Raw genomic sequence first — 17,559 nt, forward strand, 5'->3', positions numbered from 1 at the left:
TTTTGGGAAGCTCCAAGATGCAAAACTAATAGGGTTCTCATTAATAACGGATGGTTACTGACAGCAGTGATGTCTGCTTAGGGGTTTTATGCTCTGTAAGATAGCCCTGAAAAGAACAGAACCATATAAGAAGTCTTTAAGCCTTTTCTACTGTGGATTTTTCCTGCCTTTGGTAATATTCCTTTCTGCACCCTTCCCCCCCCCCCCCCCCTTTTTTTTTTTTGTACTGATAAATGTCCTTGCATTAATAAACTCATAATGCATTTTGTTTATCCCTTCAGAGCCATCCCTTGCAGCTTTCATTAGCATTTTAGGATATTTATGGCTTTGTAAATGACTGAAAAATCTGCAATTTGTCATTAGGAATTAAGAAAAATCTTCTTTTTTACTTAGGGCTGAAGCTCAGCTTCAGCCTTTGAGGGACTGAGCCACCTCTGGGCCTGGTAGACAAAGACAAAGTCAGACAGTGCCCAGATTTACAGCAGCAAGTGGTTCTTTGGTAACTCAGATGTCTTTGATAATGTGTCATCCACTGTTGCTGGCAGGGATTGGTGTTTAGGCTCAGAATTAATTTCTCTCTAGCTGGAGAGAAAACAAAAATATCTTTTCTGTAAAGCCAAAAGGCAAAAGAGGTAGTAACAGGGAGGAAAATGAAAACAGCACCAGGCATGTGTAAAAAATGCTTATATATATATATTGCATATACACACAGCGAAGGTTAACAGAGAGAAAGTGCTGTGAGGAAAACATTGTATTTCACTTTGTTGTGCTCTGTACTTTCAGCTTCCAAATACAGGAAGTTAAGAGAATTTTTAAAGTTTCAAAGAGGAGTTTATCTTGTAATCGTGAAGGGCTAAAGAATTGGTTGGATAGGGATAATAATCAAAGGAGCCTTTTCAGCACTAAACTGTAGTCCAGAAAATCAAAGGAAGGAATGTTAATTGCTTTGTACAGTATGATATTCTCAGTTCAGAGTAGCTTTGGCCACTCAATGGTACTTTTTCTCTCTCCTTCTTTGTAGGTTGATTAAGTGAATAGAAAAAAAAAAAAAAACAGAAAAACGAAGCTGCTTTCAAGTATTGAAGATACAAGGCCAGGATGAACACGAAGGACGCAAAAGCGACTGAAGGAGGTCTCAATGTCACGCTTACCATTCGACTTCTCATGCATGGCAAGGTGAAGCATTTATTGTTGCCACAGCGGTTGCCTGTGTATTGAGCGAGTGTGTGCAGTTACCATCAGAGCCTTACAGTGACTTTGACAGAGTGTCATTGCTTCTCCTTCTCTGACTTGAGTCAAAAGCACCATTGCCATGACCAAAAAATCAACCCCGGCCTTTCAAGGCATCCTATTTCAGTTTGCACTGCAGCCGGAGATCACTGGAACAAACCCTGCCTGTAACAAACTCATTTTGAGCAGATCTGGCAGCAAAAAAAAAAGAGTTCTTTTATCGATAGTTAGCCAAATCAGGCAGATGCTTTAGTAAGGCTGACCTGCATACGGCTTGCCTTCCTCATCATTTGCTGGATTCTGCAAGGAGGAGGGTTAAGGTAGTAGGACATGGACTTATGTGAAATAATTGCCACAGAATTACTGTTTCTGTTGGATACAAATGAGATAGTTCTTTGTTATTCCAGTGTAGCATCTTACTAGAGTGAGGGCCCTGATATACCAAGCATTCGTCTAGGTCCCCTGTGGGTTTATTTTGGAAGGTTGACTGTTATTTTATTTCTGTCCAGCGCAGCGTAAGTGTGAAATCCGCCATAGACAGAGTGCCAATTCAGTATTGTCAGACTTAACAGTCTGATAGCTGTTTATTTCACATTGCCAGATCACAAAATGGGCTTTTAACTAAAAAAACACATTTCATAGGTTTGTTTGTGGTATTTGCATCAGACAGTGCCAGGCATTTTTAGGCTTAATGAATGAATTATATAAAGGAGATGATTTGGGCTCTTTCTTAACAAGGAACAGTAAATATATATAATTCTGGAGATCAAATTTGCATCTATAAATCTAAAAGTATTTTTACTCATAGAATTTAATTTAATAACTAAAAAATACATTTACATTTTTAAACAGTTCACGCTTTCAATCTGCAGCAGGAACACACATGCATACTGTAGCACAAACAGGAGACTAAGGTCTTATTATAGTCTCCCTCTGTATTTTACTTATGGAGCTGCTAGGAAGTATGAGAGGGTACAGTTTAAGTCTGCAAATTAAAAAACTCAGAAATAAGGTTATGTCAGATCAAATTATGTATTTTCTCAGAAATCATCCAACCATTTTGTTTGATTTTTTTTTTTTTTTTTTTTTTTTCCCCCCCTGAAATATTCCGCTTCAGGCAGGCATCTGGTGTGTAGGATCTGCATCTTAAACAGGGATCTGTCAAGCAAATTTAATAACGGTCTCTCTTACCAAACTCACCTAACATCTGTATGCATGTCTGCACTCAAAATAGTCTTAGGGGTTGATTCTACTGTGTTCTGGTCCCAATCCAGAATAGCATTTAGAATCATAGAATCACAGAATAGTTAGTGTCAGAAAGGACCTTAAAATCATCAAGTTCCAGCCCCCCTGCCACAGGCAGGGACACCTCACACTAGATCGTGTCCCCCAAGGCTCTGTCCAGCCTGGGCTTGAGCACTGCCAGGGATGAAGCATTCACAACTTCATTGGGCAACCCGTACCAGTGCCTCACCACCCTCACAGTAAAGAATTTCTTCCTTATATCCAATCTAAACTTCCCCTGTTTAAGTTTTAACCCGTTACCCCTTGTCCTGTCACTACAGTCCCCAACGAATAGTCCCTTCCCAGCATCCCTATAGGCCCCCTTCGGATACTGGAAGGCTGCTATGAGGTCTCCACGCAGCCTTCTCTTCTCCAGGCTGAACAGCCCCAACTTCCTCAGTCTGTCTCAGCCTCTTCTTGAGCACATCCTTATCCTGGTGGGTACAAGTAGCTGTACTGGTTGCAATCAAATTCACGTGTGCTTAAGCATGCTCTTTTTGACCGCTGTCAGACACTGTCAGCTCTACTTATAGAATCATAGAATTATAGAACAGTCAGGGTTGGAAAGGACCTTAAGATCATCTAGTGCCAACCCCCCTGCCATGGGCAGAACCATGCCTTTAAAGCAAAACTCAAGTATCTGTCATTTTCAGGACATTTTAGTTAAACTGTGGGCTAAGACTGGGGCTTTTTTAAACAATTTTTAGGTTTAATCAGAAATGAAATAGAAAAAGTTAATTTTCTGTGTTAAAAATCAGTGATTGTGTGTACAACCACTTTTAACACTAATGGATGTTACGTGTCCAATCCTCAATGTGTATGTAGCCCCAAGGGTCTAAATTAAACCAGTAGAAACTACGAAGTTCACATTTTAAGAGTGAGTGTACTATGCATCCTCAGATAACAAGGCACTATGGGTATACTGTTAACTCTGCTATGCTCTAACCATGTATCCTGTTGTGCCTAAGTATTTCACAGGGTACATTAAATCAATTTATTTTGGTGATAAAAGTCAGACCCTTACAGTTCTTTGATGTAATTTCTGTGATTTAGAAATTATAGAGGAATGAAAGATATCTGAGTCAATATGAACTCAGTGTGAGAAGGTCACTCTGAAAGCTCTATGAACCAGTGAAATGTTTCTAAGCTCTTCCTTAAGATTTGTTGTGGTAATGACATTGGTGGAAATTGCTGATCTCTAATTAGTATTTCTAGGCGAAACAATTAACTGAAGCAGAGCTTGGGCCGTACATAACTGGTCATAACCTGAAAGAGAAGATGGGAATTAAAAGGTTGTTTTTAAAAAGAACAGTAGTTCTGAGTGGACTCAGTTAATATTAAAGTAAGGTCATTTTAAAGTTATGAATTTATTAGGGTGTTTCATGGAAAAATGAGGGCCTGTCCCCACCAACCGTCACTCTGTCTCTAAACCTTTATTGCCAGTATACCTTTGCGTAGTGAAAGTCTATGTACTTTGTGATATTTGCATTCATTTGACTGAAAGTCCATAACTTGTGCTACTATGTTTAGTTATCTTGGCTGTAAATCCTGTGGACTTAAGAAATTTTCAGCGTGTACTTTCTGTGTGATTTGTATAAAGGCTTTAAGTCAAGGATGGACATCTTAATTAGGCAATTAAGCTAAATTCTATATCTGCAGACAGAAAAATCAGGCTTTATATGAATGGACAGACATTTGCAAGAGGGTAGGGAATAAAAAGTATCTTTAGCAATAACAAGCAAAACAAGAGGAAAAATCCAAGACAACATTGGCGTCTGGTGAAAGGAAAAACAGATGGGAACAGTCCTGAGCTCCAGTACAACCCAGGCCCCATTCCTCCTTGAAGGAAGGGCACCTCTCATCAGTGCCTTTGCTCTGTCTTGCTTTGAGGAGAGAAGTGGCTGTAGGTCCAGCTGAGCTCCTGCAGGGCTTTATGCAGCCTCCTGCCAAAGAGGCTGGGATGGCCACTTGGAGGACCCGCTCCACCGCTCTTCCACAGCGTAGCAAGATTTGGGAACAGCTTTCTGGCAAGGAGGCAGGGCACAGCCTTGATTTTTCTCAGGCAGAAATTGTAATGGTAAGGAAGCACAGGGTTATATATGGCGAGGTATGAAAGATTAACATCAGGATGTTTCCAAGGCCTAGTCTTGAGCCAGGACTTGAGAGAGAGTGTGATGGTGTAAGATAAATGGCCTAATTTTCATCTTACACCATGTTACATCAGTTAAAAAGTTATGATTGTATGACAGCCCTGAAGAGAAACTAGAAGCAACACAAAACGCTTGTTCATACATTCTTGCAATGGGAGGGCAGGTGATAGGGCGTACACAGGGGCAGTGCTCAGATGTTCTTCATATCCATGAAGAAGCAGCTGGATGTTTTAAAAGCAAAATTAGGAAAACCAGACTTGTTCAGCCTGGAAAAGGGAAGGCTCAGGGGAGATGTTATATCAGCCTTCCAATACCTTATGGGGGCCTACAAGAAACCTGGAGAGGGACTCTTTACAAGGTCATGTAGTGACAGGACAAGAGGGAATGACTTTAAACTGAAGAAGAAGAGATTTATGTTAGATATAAGGAAGAAATTCTTCACTACGAGGGTAGTGAGACACTGGCACAGATTGCCGAGAGAAGTTGTGGCTGCCCCGTCCCTGGCAGTGTTAAAGGCCAGGTTGGACAGGGCTTTGAGCAACCTGGTCTAGTGGAAGGTGTCCCTGCCCATGGCTGCGTGGTTGGAACTGGATGAGCTTTAAGGTCCCTTCCAACCGAGACCATTCTGTGATCTATGGTACATGGCTGTATGAGAAGGGGAGGAGGCTGTCCGGGAATGCCACACCATCCATTACTGGAGGTTTTTAAGAACAAGTAAAGCTGCCATAGCACTAATTTTGACTGAGTTATCTGAATGCTGCTCTGAAGAGGGCATTAATGGAAGAGCATATTGAAGCATGTCTAGGATACATAGAGTATATTAAATAACGCAGAGATGCATTTTCATCTTTCATTAATGACAAGGGTGCACTACATTAAGGAATAAGGCTGTTCTGTGCATTTCGGTAGCGAAAAAAAGGGAATGTGGATGGGGCCTGTTTACATTGCCCTAATTCTCTATTTTCCATGTAATTCCTGCTGTTTCTTGAAGTAAAATAAATAAAATTACTCTGTAGGGCAGAGACATGAATGGGTGCAGATACTTTATTACTTTTATCTACCTAAAAAATGTACTTTGTAGGCAGGGCTGCAATATTGGAGGGATTGCAAAAGTTCTGCTTCCAGAAAAGGCAAAAGTAGCAGCATTTATCCATACCAGAACACCATTTTTGAAGGACAGAAGGAACACAAATTGAGTGCGTGTGCATTTGTGGGCAAACAGTCCCCAGCTATCAAAGCCCTCAATAAGGAAAGGCAGAGCTCAGGCTCCAACAGAAATGTGCCTTTCATTTTTTAATTCCTTTTTTTGTTTTTGTCAAAATCAAACTTCTTTTGGGTATCTGCAAGTTACAGGGTCTTTGGTGGAGCTCGATGATTTATCATTCTATGCTCACCTTTTGCTGAGTTTTTTGTTCCCATAGCTTGTGGCTTTATTTTGGGGTGTTTGTTTCTTGATTACTGCCACAGATAATGAGGTTGGAAGGTTGTGGAAAATTGTAGCCTTGCTCAGAGGTATCTCCCAACATGCATCTGCAGTGCTCTTGTTCTGGTTTTGGTCAATTCATGCCTGGAAAGAAAACAATCTTGAAAAAGCACCTATTTTGACTACTCTGTAATGATTACATGATTTTGGACTGGTTTGGCTTTCTACACAGCCAGTGTTAACAGGCTGATGAAGACCCTAGAGACCCAGTGTTACAGGTTCATTTTAGTCGAGAGACTGTGCCAGTAGAAGGATGTTACATTTCCGTAAAGCAGCTTTAATAGTGATCTTCAAGTCAGGTCTGTGAGGTGGAACAGGAGAAAATATTCAAAACTGCCAGCATGGAAGGAGCAGCAGGGTCACAAATCCACTTTGGTCTCCATCTTGTAGTGGCAGCAAAGGAGTCTTTGCTTCTTCCCTCCAGTACAAACCTGGAGAAGGAAAAATGCATTGTTTCCAAAGGCACCGCATGAAGGTGTGCATCAGTGGAACCATGTTGAGTGCAGTGAAATCTGCAAGAAACCAAACTAGAATATATTAATATATTGAGTCTGAGAAATATTTTAGAGAAAGGGAAAGGAGTTCAGAAATGCAAAACAAAATGGATTAATAAATTCAGATGGTTAGGAAGAGCAAGGAAATAGTTTACAGGTGGGATGAAGGAGGGAAGGGAAAACTGGCAGGGAAGTAGGACTCTTGCCAAATACCGAGAGGTGTAAATTGGAGAGTTGAGGCAATTAACACTGGAAGGTAATTTAGAAGACACATGTTCTGTGAGAGAAGGAAATCTGGAAAACATAAAAAGCATCAGATGTGTCAGTGTCTAGAGACTGCCACATTTGGGATATGCTGAGTTGGAGAGGAAAGCTGTTGCAGCAGAAGTGTGTGCAGTTTTGGATGTATAACGTTGGTGCATCGTGAGGCAGAGATGGCAATTACCTTACTGTTCTTCTGGCAAAATTACACCTGTGGTTCCATGCTCAGCAGCGGGTGCCACATGTGTGAGCAATGTTGAGAACTGAGCAGAGAGGGGACTCACAGAAAAATAACAAAGTTCTAGGAGGCTGATGAGGCTCTGTCTGGCTTTCCTCAGACATTCTCATAAAATAAGTACGAGTGTAAAGGAGTGGTATTATTTTGAATGATGCAAGTGCTTCTGGCAGGGAATAATGGGATAAAGTATGTTTTTGAAAATAAATCCTAATAAGGGAACCTCAAGAGAAATTCCTGGTATTGAGATTGTTGTGAGGTTCTGGAAGTCTCCTAAACAGATTTTAAACATGTCTGGGGAAAAGCAGCACATATAGTGTGTAGACTATACATATGTATATTGTACTGAATTTATATGTAGTATGTATAATCTGCGTTGAAGGAGAAAAGATATGATGCCTGAGCAGAGCTTTTCCTTCCCTGGTAGCATTTGCTCAATTATATGTTTCTCATAATTTCAGCAGTAGTGAATTAGAAAAAATGCAGTCAAATTTTCAGCTTTGGACAAAACTGTATGATTTTTAGGTGCTAAAATTCCAGTACTTACAGCTTCATTTTAGATGCCTTCAGGAACTCTATTTCCCGATGGCTTCAGCAGGATCAGTGGGTGCTTGTGGCACTGAAGGACTGGTTACAGCAGACTTACATGCAGCTTCAGGGGTGACTTTTAGGCATGTTTGTGATTATTTTATGAAGCTGCACATAGAATTTTTTACAAGAAACAAAAACAAAATTTAGACTCATTAAGGAGAATGCTCACACTTAAAAGCTGAAATAAAGACAATAAAATCATGGAGGAATTTGCCATTTTCATTAGTACAGATAATATAGTTTTATTATCAAGGATTTCTTTTTGTGACCACCTTTTTATGCCTGCTTAATTGCCCCCTGAAAGACTCTAAACAAGCGCAGAAATAATTTTTCCCCATCTTAAAGGTAATGCCCTTCTCCTTCCCCATTTTTCTCTTTTATTTTTTACTCATTAAAATATAGAATACAACAAAGTAGCTTTAAGAATCGCCTTGTCAGTTAATTTAATCCAAGCTGTAAAATGCCAAACAAGCCAGTGTTTGTTCTGTTCTTTCTTGTTTCCATGAGCGCTGGTCAGGGTATTATAAGGATTGACTGTCCTGCCTATTGCTATTATAGTTCTTGTTTTGTTTGTTTTCATTACTGTGGTACCTAAGAGCTCTGGTTATGGAACAAAACTCTGTGTGCAAATACATAACACAAGATATACTCTTGGTGTGTTTGTAGTAACAGCTATGGGTTTCTCAGTAGCGTAAAAAATCAGTGGAAGGACAGAGGTCTTTTTCTGCCAGCCCCAGGGCCCTGTATGTGCCTAAAACCAATTTCCATAGCCAAATTTTCCCGCTTCTGTCAAAGAGAATCTCCTCGTATGTCCACAGCTGTAATGAACTGAGATAGCAGAAAGCACACACCCTACTCAATGCTGCTGCTTCAACATCGCAGGCAGAGGGACAAGCAAAGGGACATAACCATTTCTGGGGGTGCTTTTTAGGGAATGGCTGCTAGGTTTGGTGTGAAATTGAATGTAATTTGGTTACCCACCTGCTATCAAAAAGTAAATGAGAAATGCCCATTGGCACAGCTGCCCCAAAAATATTAGATGGACCTGTGAAGGTTCGTAATAGTGGCATCTCCGTCAGAAAGACTAATTTAAAGGTTTCCTCATACACAGCCACATTTGTTAGCATGAGATCTGCAGAGCCTTGCTGAATTAGGGCTGTTAGCATCAGACAGCAGCTACTGAGCCACCACCTAGGAACGTGAAATCTCCCGTCTCAGTGAGTCTAATCCCAGAACACAAACCAGACTCTCAATTTATCCAAGGCAGCCGTTCCCTGAGGTAGAAATATCATGTTTTCCAAAACTGACTTTTCTCCCAGTCCTTGAAAAACGCTGATGTCCCGCATACATCCCGCCGTATAAAGCTGTATTTCTTTTAATTTCAGTGCTTTTCTAGCAGGCTTGTTTAGTTTGTAGAGTCCAGTCATACTGGTTCTAGCTTATCCTTGCTCATAGAAAGCAGGTAAGCATGTTCAGTCAAAGCATTGCCTGAATGAATTGAAGGCTTTAGGATGTGGCCTGTGCTTTGTCAGATGCTTTGGGGTGAAAGTATATACTCTTATATTACTTGTTAAACGTGCTTTCCTTCTAAAAGTGGCTTTATCTCGGAGGTCCTTTGAGGTTAATGTTCCGTTCCCACCATAACACTGCTAAAGAGAAGCCACATGCCCCATAGTGATAGAGCAAGGCCTGTGCTATTCTATGTTCCTGGAATGGCTGCTTGTTTTGTTTTGATTTCCTGGGACACAGTAACTATGAAACTAGCCTCACACTTAGAAAAATTATGGAATTTCACACATTGTGTTTACAGATCAAAGGTTAGTCTTTAAACCGAGGTTTGCTACTACTTGTTAAGCCTCTTGCTTTCTGAACATGACTAATTTCTTTCTCTTGTTATCCAAAACACACACCAGATAACTGATTAGGAAATAGCTTTCTAGTAGCAGCCTGTTTTATATATTTGTTTAGTCATTCACACCTTGAAGATCCTAATGAAAACCTTGGCTCACAGACTTCTTTGCTGCCACGTTTTCTTCTGCTGGTGCTGCCTTGCCCTCACCACAGATAATGCAAAACCTGCAGAAAATAGCTTTCTATTCTTTGATGGGCCCACCACACTTAAGTGCTCTTTAAGAACAAAACTCATCCCATTCGTGTGAATAAGATGTGCAAATAGTATTATATGCTGCATTTCAGCATGAAAGCAAGCATCTCCGGCTTTTACCATTGTATCTCCTCAAGTTAATCTGTAATGAATCGGGTGGTTGGCTAGCAATGCGCTTTACTGATACTGAACAGCCTTCCAGTGTTTGTTGGTGACATTCACCTCTTGTTGTTTTATCTATTTTATTAGAGATAGCATACTAAAGAAAATGGTAGTCATAAATCAACCCAGCCCTCCCTGGGCTTGAGAATTACTTTCAGGTTATGTGAAATCAGTATGTACAGTTCTAATTTCCCTGGGGTTTTCCAGAGTGAAGCTGTTGGAGCCCAACTGTGAGATTATCATGCTTGAGATGCCTGGAGATACGCCCTTCAGAAGGCATTACCTGGCCTGAAACTCAGGCTCATGTGGTGAATATCAGGATATGCACCCCAAATTGCTGTCATTTCTTGAAGGAAAGCTGGTATCTATCTATCTAGTGGCTTTACGTATATCTTGACTTCACATACAAATAAGTAAATGTGTGTGTATTTATGCTTATGTATCAGTGGATGTAAGCATGCACACATTTGCAGCTTTTCAGAGGCATCCTATTCATCCATCATGATTGCTGTGGCATATCTGCTTGTGACAGGTGGACGTTCATATGTTGACACCAAAGAGCTTGAGTAGTACTTCTAGCCCCAGCATCAGTCTGCTGGGTTGCTTTGGACCTGTCTTTCTCCCTCTTAGCTTTATTTCCCTCATTTGTAACTTCCTTTCCTTTTTTGGACACTGCTTTTCCGTCAGCTGTTAAAGTGTGATTATATGAAACCCAGTAATTGTTACCATGTAACTAATTTACCCACTGTGTTTATGCATAGATAGTTACTCAATAAATCCATCTGAAATTGATCATAAGTGCTTTCTTTTAGCTTATAGTCCTGAGCACCGGGAAACAGCAAATACTTCCAAGAGTTATTAGCATACTCTAGTAGGTGTTTGCTAGGAGAGCTAAATCAAACTCCTGTCTGACTTGGGCTGAGGCTGAATTTGACATCAACTGTAGGATTCCTCTCAGCAAACTTCAGGTATGTTAGTGTCAGTCTAGTCGTCTCCTGCTGCAGATGGAGAAAGATGAAGCCCTCAGGAGGACACTTCTTCCCTCCTCTTTTAGGAACAAAATACCCTCCATTATCTCTCTCCCTGGGTTGCAGAGGAGGCTGTGTGCCTGGCTTATATGGGACTCCTGACTTTCAGTGAACTGATGCAGGTGACAGGCATCTCATCCCTTCAGTGTTACTCAGATAACTACAGCATAATTTGGTGTCTGGCAAGCGCAGAAACATTTTCTGAAGATGGTTACTCAAAGTAAACTTGGCTAGGAATACTGATAAAACTCGAGTGTTGTAAACTGATGTTAGGTATTTCATTAAGCACTAAACAAGAATCTATATGAAACAAACATTGGACTGTATAAAGAAACACTAAAGGTTTGCATTGGTAGTTTGGGGAAGGAGATGTAAAGAGTCTTCTGAAGTAGGTTTTTCATCATTAAAGACATGATCTGTAGACACCAGTACTTATGGGAGCTTTCTTAAATGTTTCTTAAGTTTCTTTCTTAAAAAAGCCCCAAAAGATTCTGAAATGACCCATTTAGAACTATTCTAGATTTATTTATTTATTTGTAAATAATCTGTAAGGGATCAAAAATTCTGGAAAGAATAGGAATATCTATGTGAATGCAGTGTTTCTTTCCTCCTAATCCTGGCTCCCTGCTCTACTCTGCTTGTTTAAATACTCCCAATTCCTTTGTTTGAAATGGACCAAATTTTTTACTTGGGCTACAAATGGCATTTTGCTTTTTGGTTTCGAAAGCAGAAGTATCTTTTCCTATTTCCAAGGAAGATATCTTTGTACTTAATAGCCATGACTCATCCATACATTTCTGAAAGAACAGCATCTGTCATTAAGACCCAGTATGATCAAATGGACTGGGACAGGTTTCATCCTAAGTGTATACTGACAGAGCTTTGCAGATTCAAGATGAGGCCTACAGTTTCTAATGAAACTTCTCATATACAAAAACTGAAATTATACCAGGGACTGAAATACGATTGCTTGCCCATAGCAATTGAAACACAATATGCTCACCCATAGCAAAAGGTCCTTCTACCTGCTAAGAATCTGTTTTACAAAAGATGCTATTTCTGAAAGCTGGGGTCGAGAAGAATGGACAAAAGTTTTCAAGGCAAAACTGCTGAATGTGCAGAGTGGGCAGATAGGAACTACTAGACATGAGGGGCTCCCAGAACGATTTACCACTGAGAATTTCGCTCCCTGTATTGTTCAACTGCATTCAACAGTTACAGTGATAATATAAAAGTTGGTAAGATCTTAAAAATATTGTGGAATGGGTGTTCCAAATTTGTCACTGCTAACAAAAATGCTGCAATTCATTAGCGAGCCTACACAGCACGCTGGTACAGCAGTCTCAGCCATAGGAAAAGGCATGACCTAAACCCACATATTAAGAGACACAGGGTAATTTAGTCACAAGACACAGAACTGTAGCTAGTACGCTTCATTCATTCATCTTCTCACAGAGCTGCTTCTTCACATTGTATGCACAGATGTACAGATGCCTCATTGTCCCAGGCAGACATGGAGAACTTTAGCAAGAACAGTCACAGAGCTGTGTGACATGCAAAGATCTACTGTACATCAGCCAGCAGAAACAGAAGTTTGCAAGGCAGATACCTCTGTAAGATTTGCAGTTCCTGTCCGGACAGTATCTGTTCTCTGGTCAGTATGTACAAGAGAGCAGAAACTTACCTTGGAAAAGAAGTAGGAAGGGAAATAAGAAAGGGAAATTCAGAACAGAAAAAGTAAGGTTTGAAAAATAAGCCTGAGAAAGGGCCTCCATGGGTTGAGGAACTCTGTGGCTAGTTAGGCATTTACTTCAGTGGATATAAGGCCATGCTTGAAGAGTCACAGGCCCTTGGAGGTTGGAAGGAACTCCCAAAGGTCTCCAGTGTGACCTGAATCAAGAAGATCCCATTTGAGTAGATTGGTCAGGACCTTGCCCAGGCTGGTTTTGGACACCTTTAAGGATGGAGATTCCAGGATGGATCTTCTCTGGGTACCTGTTCCAATGTTCAGCCATCCCCATAGTAAAAAATCCTTCCTCATGTCAAGTAGGAATTTGATGTTGCAACTTGCTTTCCTTATTTCCTTTTCCTGTAAACTGCAATAAGATGCCCTCCCAAATCTTCTCTTCCTAACAACAAATGCATGCAGTTCTCTCAACCTCTCCTCATGTGTCCTGTGTTCTGGTTCCCTGACCACCTTGGCCCTGCACTGAATTAACACCAGTGTGTCCTTGTCTGTCTTCTACTGGGAGCCCGAAATAGGACAAAATCCTCCAGGCATGGCCTCACAGACACAAGGAGAAGGCAAGAATCATTTGCCTTAGCCTGCTGGCTACACTCTTGCTGATACAGCCCAGCATTTGTTTCATCAGGGATGCACTGCTGATGAGCTCATGTGCTTGTGTTGGAGTTGTGCACTGGGGCCCCCAGGACTTTTTCTACAAAGCCAGTTTGTAACAAGTTTTTGCCCAACTTAATGGGACTTTTCATTTTACTTTGTTCTGCTCCCTGAGGTTTTTCTCAGCCAATTTCTCCACCCTGTCTGGGTGAGACTCCAAATAGCAGCCGTGTCCAGCAGTACATTGACTGTTTCCCCCAGTCTGGTGTTACGTGCACACTTGCAGAGAGTGCAGAGGAGCCATATGCTAAAGTTCTTAATTGAGATAGGTGGTCTGCTCCCTGAAAAGTCTTTATATCTAGTGGGCAGGATGTGCGAAGTTGCAAGCACAAGCAGCTTCGTATTATAAGCTTATGAATAACTGGTGAGAAATAGCTCTCTCAAGGTCGCTGCAGGTAGTTATTTACTGAAGGGTGAAGTTAGTACCACTTTATTTTGAGTCCATCATTGTACAGAGCAGTGGAGGTTAGTTTCTTAAATCCTGCTCTTTGGCCTGTGTTTCAGGATGGGTCAGACTTAGGGGAAGGCGGGGACACACGACTGTATATCATGTCTGGGACAGAGCCGTGTGAGATGGTCTTTAGCCATTGAAGAAGATTTCACAGTCTGGGTAAAGGAGAAGAGCTTGTTTTCCTTTAGCTGGTCTCCTCTCCATCAGATGATTTCCAGTCTGATGTCACACCTGTGTGATCTGTGTAACATGCTCAGGCTATTCATTTTAGAGTTATTAGCTTCAGTTTTGCTATCTCTTGGTTTTATTCATTGAGTTTTCAACCCTCGGGATGTTGCCAGAACTGCCAAAGTGTTCCTCTATTTTATGTTCACAGTCACATTTCTCAGTCTGTCCCTTCATGGAAGATTGTGAAAGCCCAACAGCAATTCCCAAATCCCTAAAAAGTGATTAGCAGTTATTGTTCTGTAAGTGCTTAACACGGAGATTAAGACAGGCCACCAGGTGTTTACACAATAATATTCAGTAGCATGGAAAGACAGCTCTGGCTATTACATGGTGTAAAGAGGGTAAATGCTTGCTGTCAGTGAGATCTGAAGTTATTTTGATGCTTGTATTATGTCTCATTTTCTCTAATAGGTTGTGCAGTTCTGTTATTTTTGAACTTTTTATTCCCTGATAGGGGTTTATCTGTGTTTATAATTGCAGGATTGATCTGTATCTGCAAGATCAGCTTCAGTTAAAGGTATTCTTGTGCAATCAGTAGGCTGCAAAACCGCATTTTTAGCCTGCCCCTTTGTATCTAATATAGCGTATTTGTATACAGCAACAATGGAAGGGGCTATGCTTCACATTGCAGGTTTGAAATAAGTGGTAGTGAAATAGCTTGGGAGCAGGGCAAATGCTCTTCTGTAGCAAATCGTGTCATTCACTGTGTCTTCTTTTTTCTGTTTCAGGAGGTTGGAAGCATTATTGGAAAGGTCAGGAAATTACTTTTTCTCTTTATTTTCGTGTCAAAATATTGTATATCAGTTCACTTCATCAGTCCAGGCTAACTTTTTTCTGTTTCTTTAACAGAAAGGTGAGACTGTTAAGAAGATGAGGGAGGAGGTAAGACAAGCCTTGATGATGTCTTTACTTGCCTTTCACTCCAGCTCACAGCGAAATTCAGCGTGTGCAAACCGACACTGCCATCAAGTGGGCACTTAGTTTAACACCGCCATTCTTTGCAAGTGGTGGTGTGTAAATGTGCTGGCCTCAGTTAAACGTTGTTATTAATGTAACCACCTTATCACCGCAGCAGTCTGGAGTCTTTCATTCCCATAGCAATACGCCTGCTGCTGTCTTATCTCAGGAACAGCTTAGCTAGCATGATTAAAACCACTGTATCTTTCTTTAGCATGCAAACATCGGTCCTGCACGTGTCTTGGCCTCCTGTAGAAAGTTTCCAAAATCTGAAACCAAGCATTAGATTGATGCATATAAAGTTTGAGGGTAGACACAGGGTTCAGTAGGGCTGTAGCCAGACTTGTGTAACCTGAAGTATCCCTCTGCCATGTCTTGACAAAGCCTTAACTTCCTGTGAGTAGGATGTGAGCAGGGTAGACCACTCACATCCTTTGGAAAGGTCATAAACACAAAATAGCTAACTAAAACAGGGCACTACATAAACCTCAGTCTCCCCACTGTCCACAGGCATCCTTCCCTTCTGCAGAGAAAGCTGCATTGTCTTCAGAGGATTGTGCCCAGGTAGAGGTTACAGACCGGCACTTGTCCTACAAGGCAGCACATCTTGGAAATCCATGTAATTTTCCTTCTTTGAAACAAGTGCTAAAAGCATAGCTCAAAAGACAAATCCTACTCTTCAAAACTTTAGGAGTGCAGAGTGTATAGAGGATGCCTCAAGAAAAGTCCATTTGGTTCTGGTAAACCTGCAGTATATTACTATGTCAGCGGCTTTGTTGTTTTATGCGCTGATAAAAGATCTGTGGCAGGGAAATCTCAAAGTGTTTGTAGTAAAGAAAATTGCTGAGATCCATCTTTAATATACACAATAGGGAGTTTGTCATCAGGCTGACTGAGTCCAGAGCCCCAGTTTTGATTATAAGAGTTTTCACACATGTTTTTACAGATAAGTACGTTTGCTAAGGCTTAAGAAAAAGTGGAAGTAAAAAGAAAACCAATATCCTAGGTAATCCTGCCAGTTGATTAAACACATTTTAGTTTTATGATTAATTATGATAATGGGCATATATCTTTGGATATAATTTGCATCCACAAAAGAGAAGCCATCGTAGGAGCGTGCTCCTGACTTCCAAGTTAAACATCTTAGAGAAGAGTTATGATTCCTGGTTAGTTTTTCAGGATGTTTATCAAGTGTTCTTCTTCCACTCCTGAAAAATCTACAGGAGTTCACAAGAGGCTTTATTTGATTGGTGGGGTTTTATTTTAAATAAAGGAATTATATGCATCTTTATATCAGCACAGGACAAAGAAGCTATGTTCCACATGATTATAACTTGGTCCTCCTTTAAATGAGTACAATATCTTGCTGTTGAACAGCAGTGTGGACGTGAATAAGGGCTCAGACACACAGCACATCAGCTGATTTGTGGTAATCCTGAAGACAAAGAGCCAAGTTAATCCAAACCCCATCCCACATTGGCTACAGGCCATCCTCAGGGAGGTCAGTGCTTGTGGATGAGTGGAGGCTCCAGTGACTCCTTAGGCTGCATTTAGCACATTTTCATGCCTGAAACCTTAGGGAAAGTGTAGGGTGGGTCTTACTTGAACTGGATTTGATCATTATCTACACCAAGATACTCTTAAATGTATTTATGTCTGGTTTAGGGGTTTTCTCTGCACTGCCACAGTGGCATAAAGGGGACTAAGTATACGAAGAGCCCTTCTGCCCTGTCTCCAAGCTTTAAAGTTTTCTGACTCCTTCCAGTAGGCTCCTTGCCTGAAGGAAATAACACTGTTACTGTTGCCTGTCCTACTAGTACTCCTTTAAAGGGTTGTTCAGTGCACAGTAATTGACTGCCTTTGCAGGAGACGCATCTATGAAGAGTCTTCTCCACAGTACAAAGCAGTGCGCTGTCTAGACCCTGCCTTTGGGTCTCTAAAGCAGAGAGGTGTGTCTTCCCTGGGAGATGCTCCCTGGAGAAAACCAATTTTGTGTGAAATTCTGCAGCTCCGATCCTATTTGAGGTAAACCCAGCAAGAGGAAAGGGAAAAGACTTGATTGTGCCATTATTCACAACTTTCAGTTGCAGAAGCACTATTTGCATACCATGAAGAAGGCTGTCTAAGTGTTTACCCAGACAGAATCTGGCTTCCCAGTTAGATGAATTTTTGGAGAGTGTTTATTCTGAAATTATATAATGTTTGGGCTGTACTTGTAGGAGAGGGAATTAGAAGCCTTAAGATATTGCTTCCCAAACCGTATCCCTAATCCTGCTTAGTTTGTTCCCTGGGAAGTATAAATTTGAAAAATATTTGTTCTTTTTGACAGAGTGGTGCTCGAATCAATATTTCAGAAGGCTCCTGTCCAGAGAGAATTGTGACAATAACAGGCCCAACAGATGCAATTTTTAAAGCTTTTTCTATGATTGCACTAAAATTTGAAGAGGTAAGGAAATAAAATAAGGCGTTTTTTTCTCTCTTCAAGTTGAAATACAAACACCGT

The 17,559-nt window shown here is 40.9% G+C and overlaps 1 protein-coding gene across 16 annotated transcripts in view; it reads left to right on the plus strand.

Moving 5' to 3' along the window:
- The first annotated feature begins 1,021 nt into the window (after positions 1-1,021).
- The window catches only part of LOC134159725 (poly(rC)-binding protein 3-like), a 60,951-nt gene continuing 44,413 nt past the window's right edge, over positions 1,022-17,559 (plus strand). For 14 of the 16 annotated variants that reach the window (XM_062610998.1, XM_062610993.1, XM_062610994.1 and 11 more), the window contains exons 1-4: positions 1,022-1,176; positions 14,828-14,851; positions 14,949-14,981; positions 17,386-17,502. In XM_062610998.1, coding sequence (XP_062466982.1) covers positions 1,099-1,176; positions 14,828-14,851; positions 14,949-14,981; positions 17,386-17,502 — 252 coding nt within the window. In that variant the 5' untranslated portion in view covers positions 1,022-1,098. The remainder of the gene's footprint in view (positions 1,177-14,827; positions 14,852-14,948; positions 14,982-17,385; positions 17,503-17,559) is intronic. The other 2 variants (XM_062610992.1, XM_062610999.1) reach the window with 1 other exon arrangement.

Source organism: Pezoporus occidentalis, unplaced genomic scaffold, assembly GCF_034315485.1.
Source record: "Pezoporus occidentalis ecotype Australia unplaced genomic scaffold, CSIRO_AGI_Poc_V1 ctg15, whole genome shotgun sequence".
In the NCBI taxonomy this organism is placed as follows: Eukaryota; Metazoa; Chordata; class Aves; order Psittaciformes; family Psittacidae; genus Pezoporus; species Pezoporus occidentalis.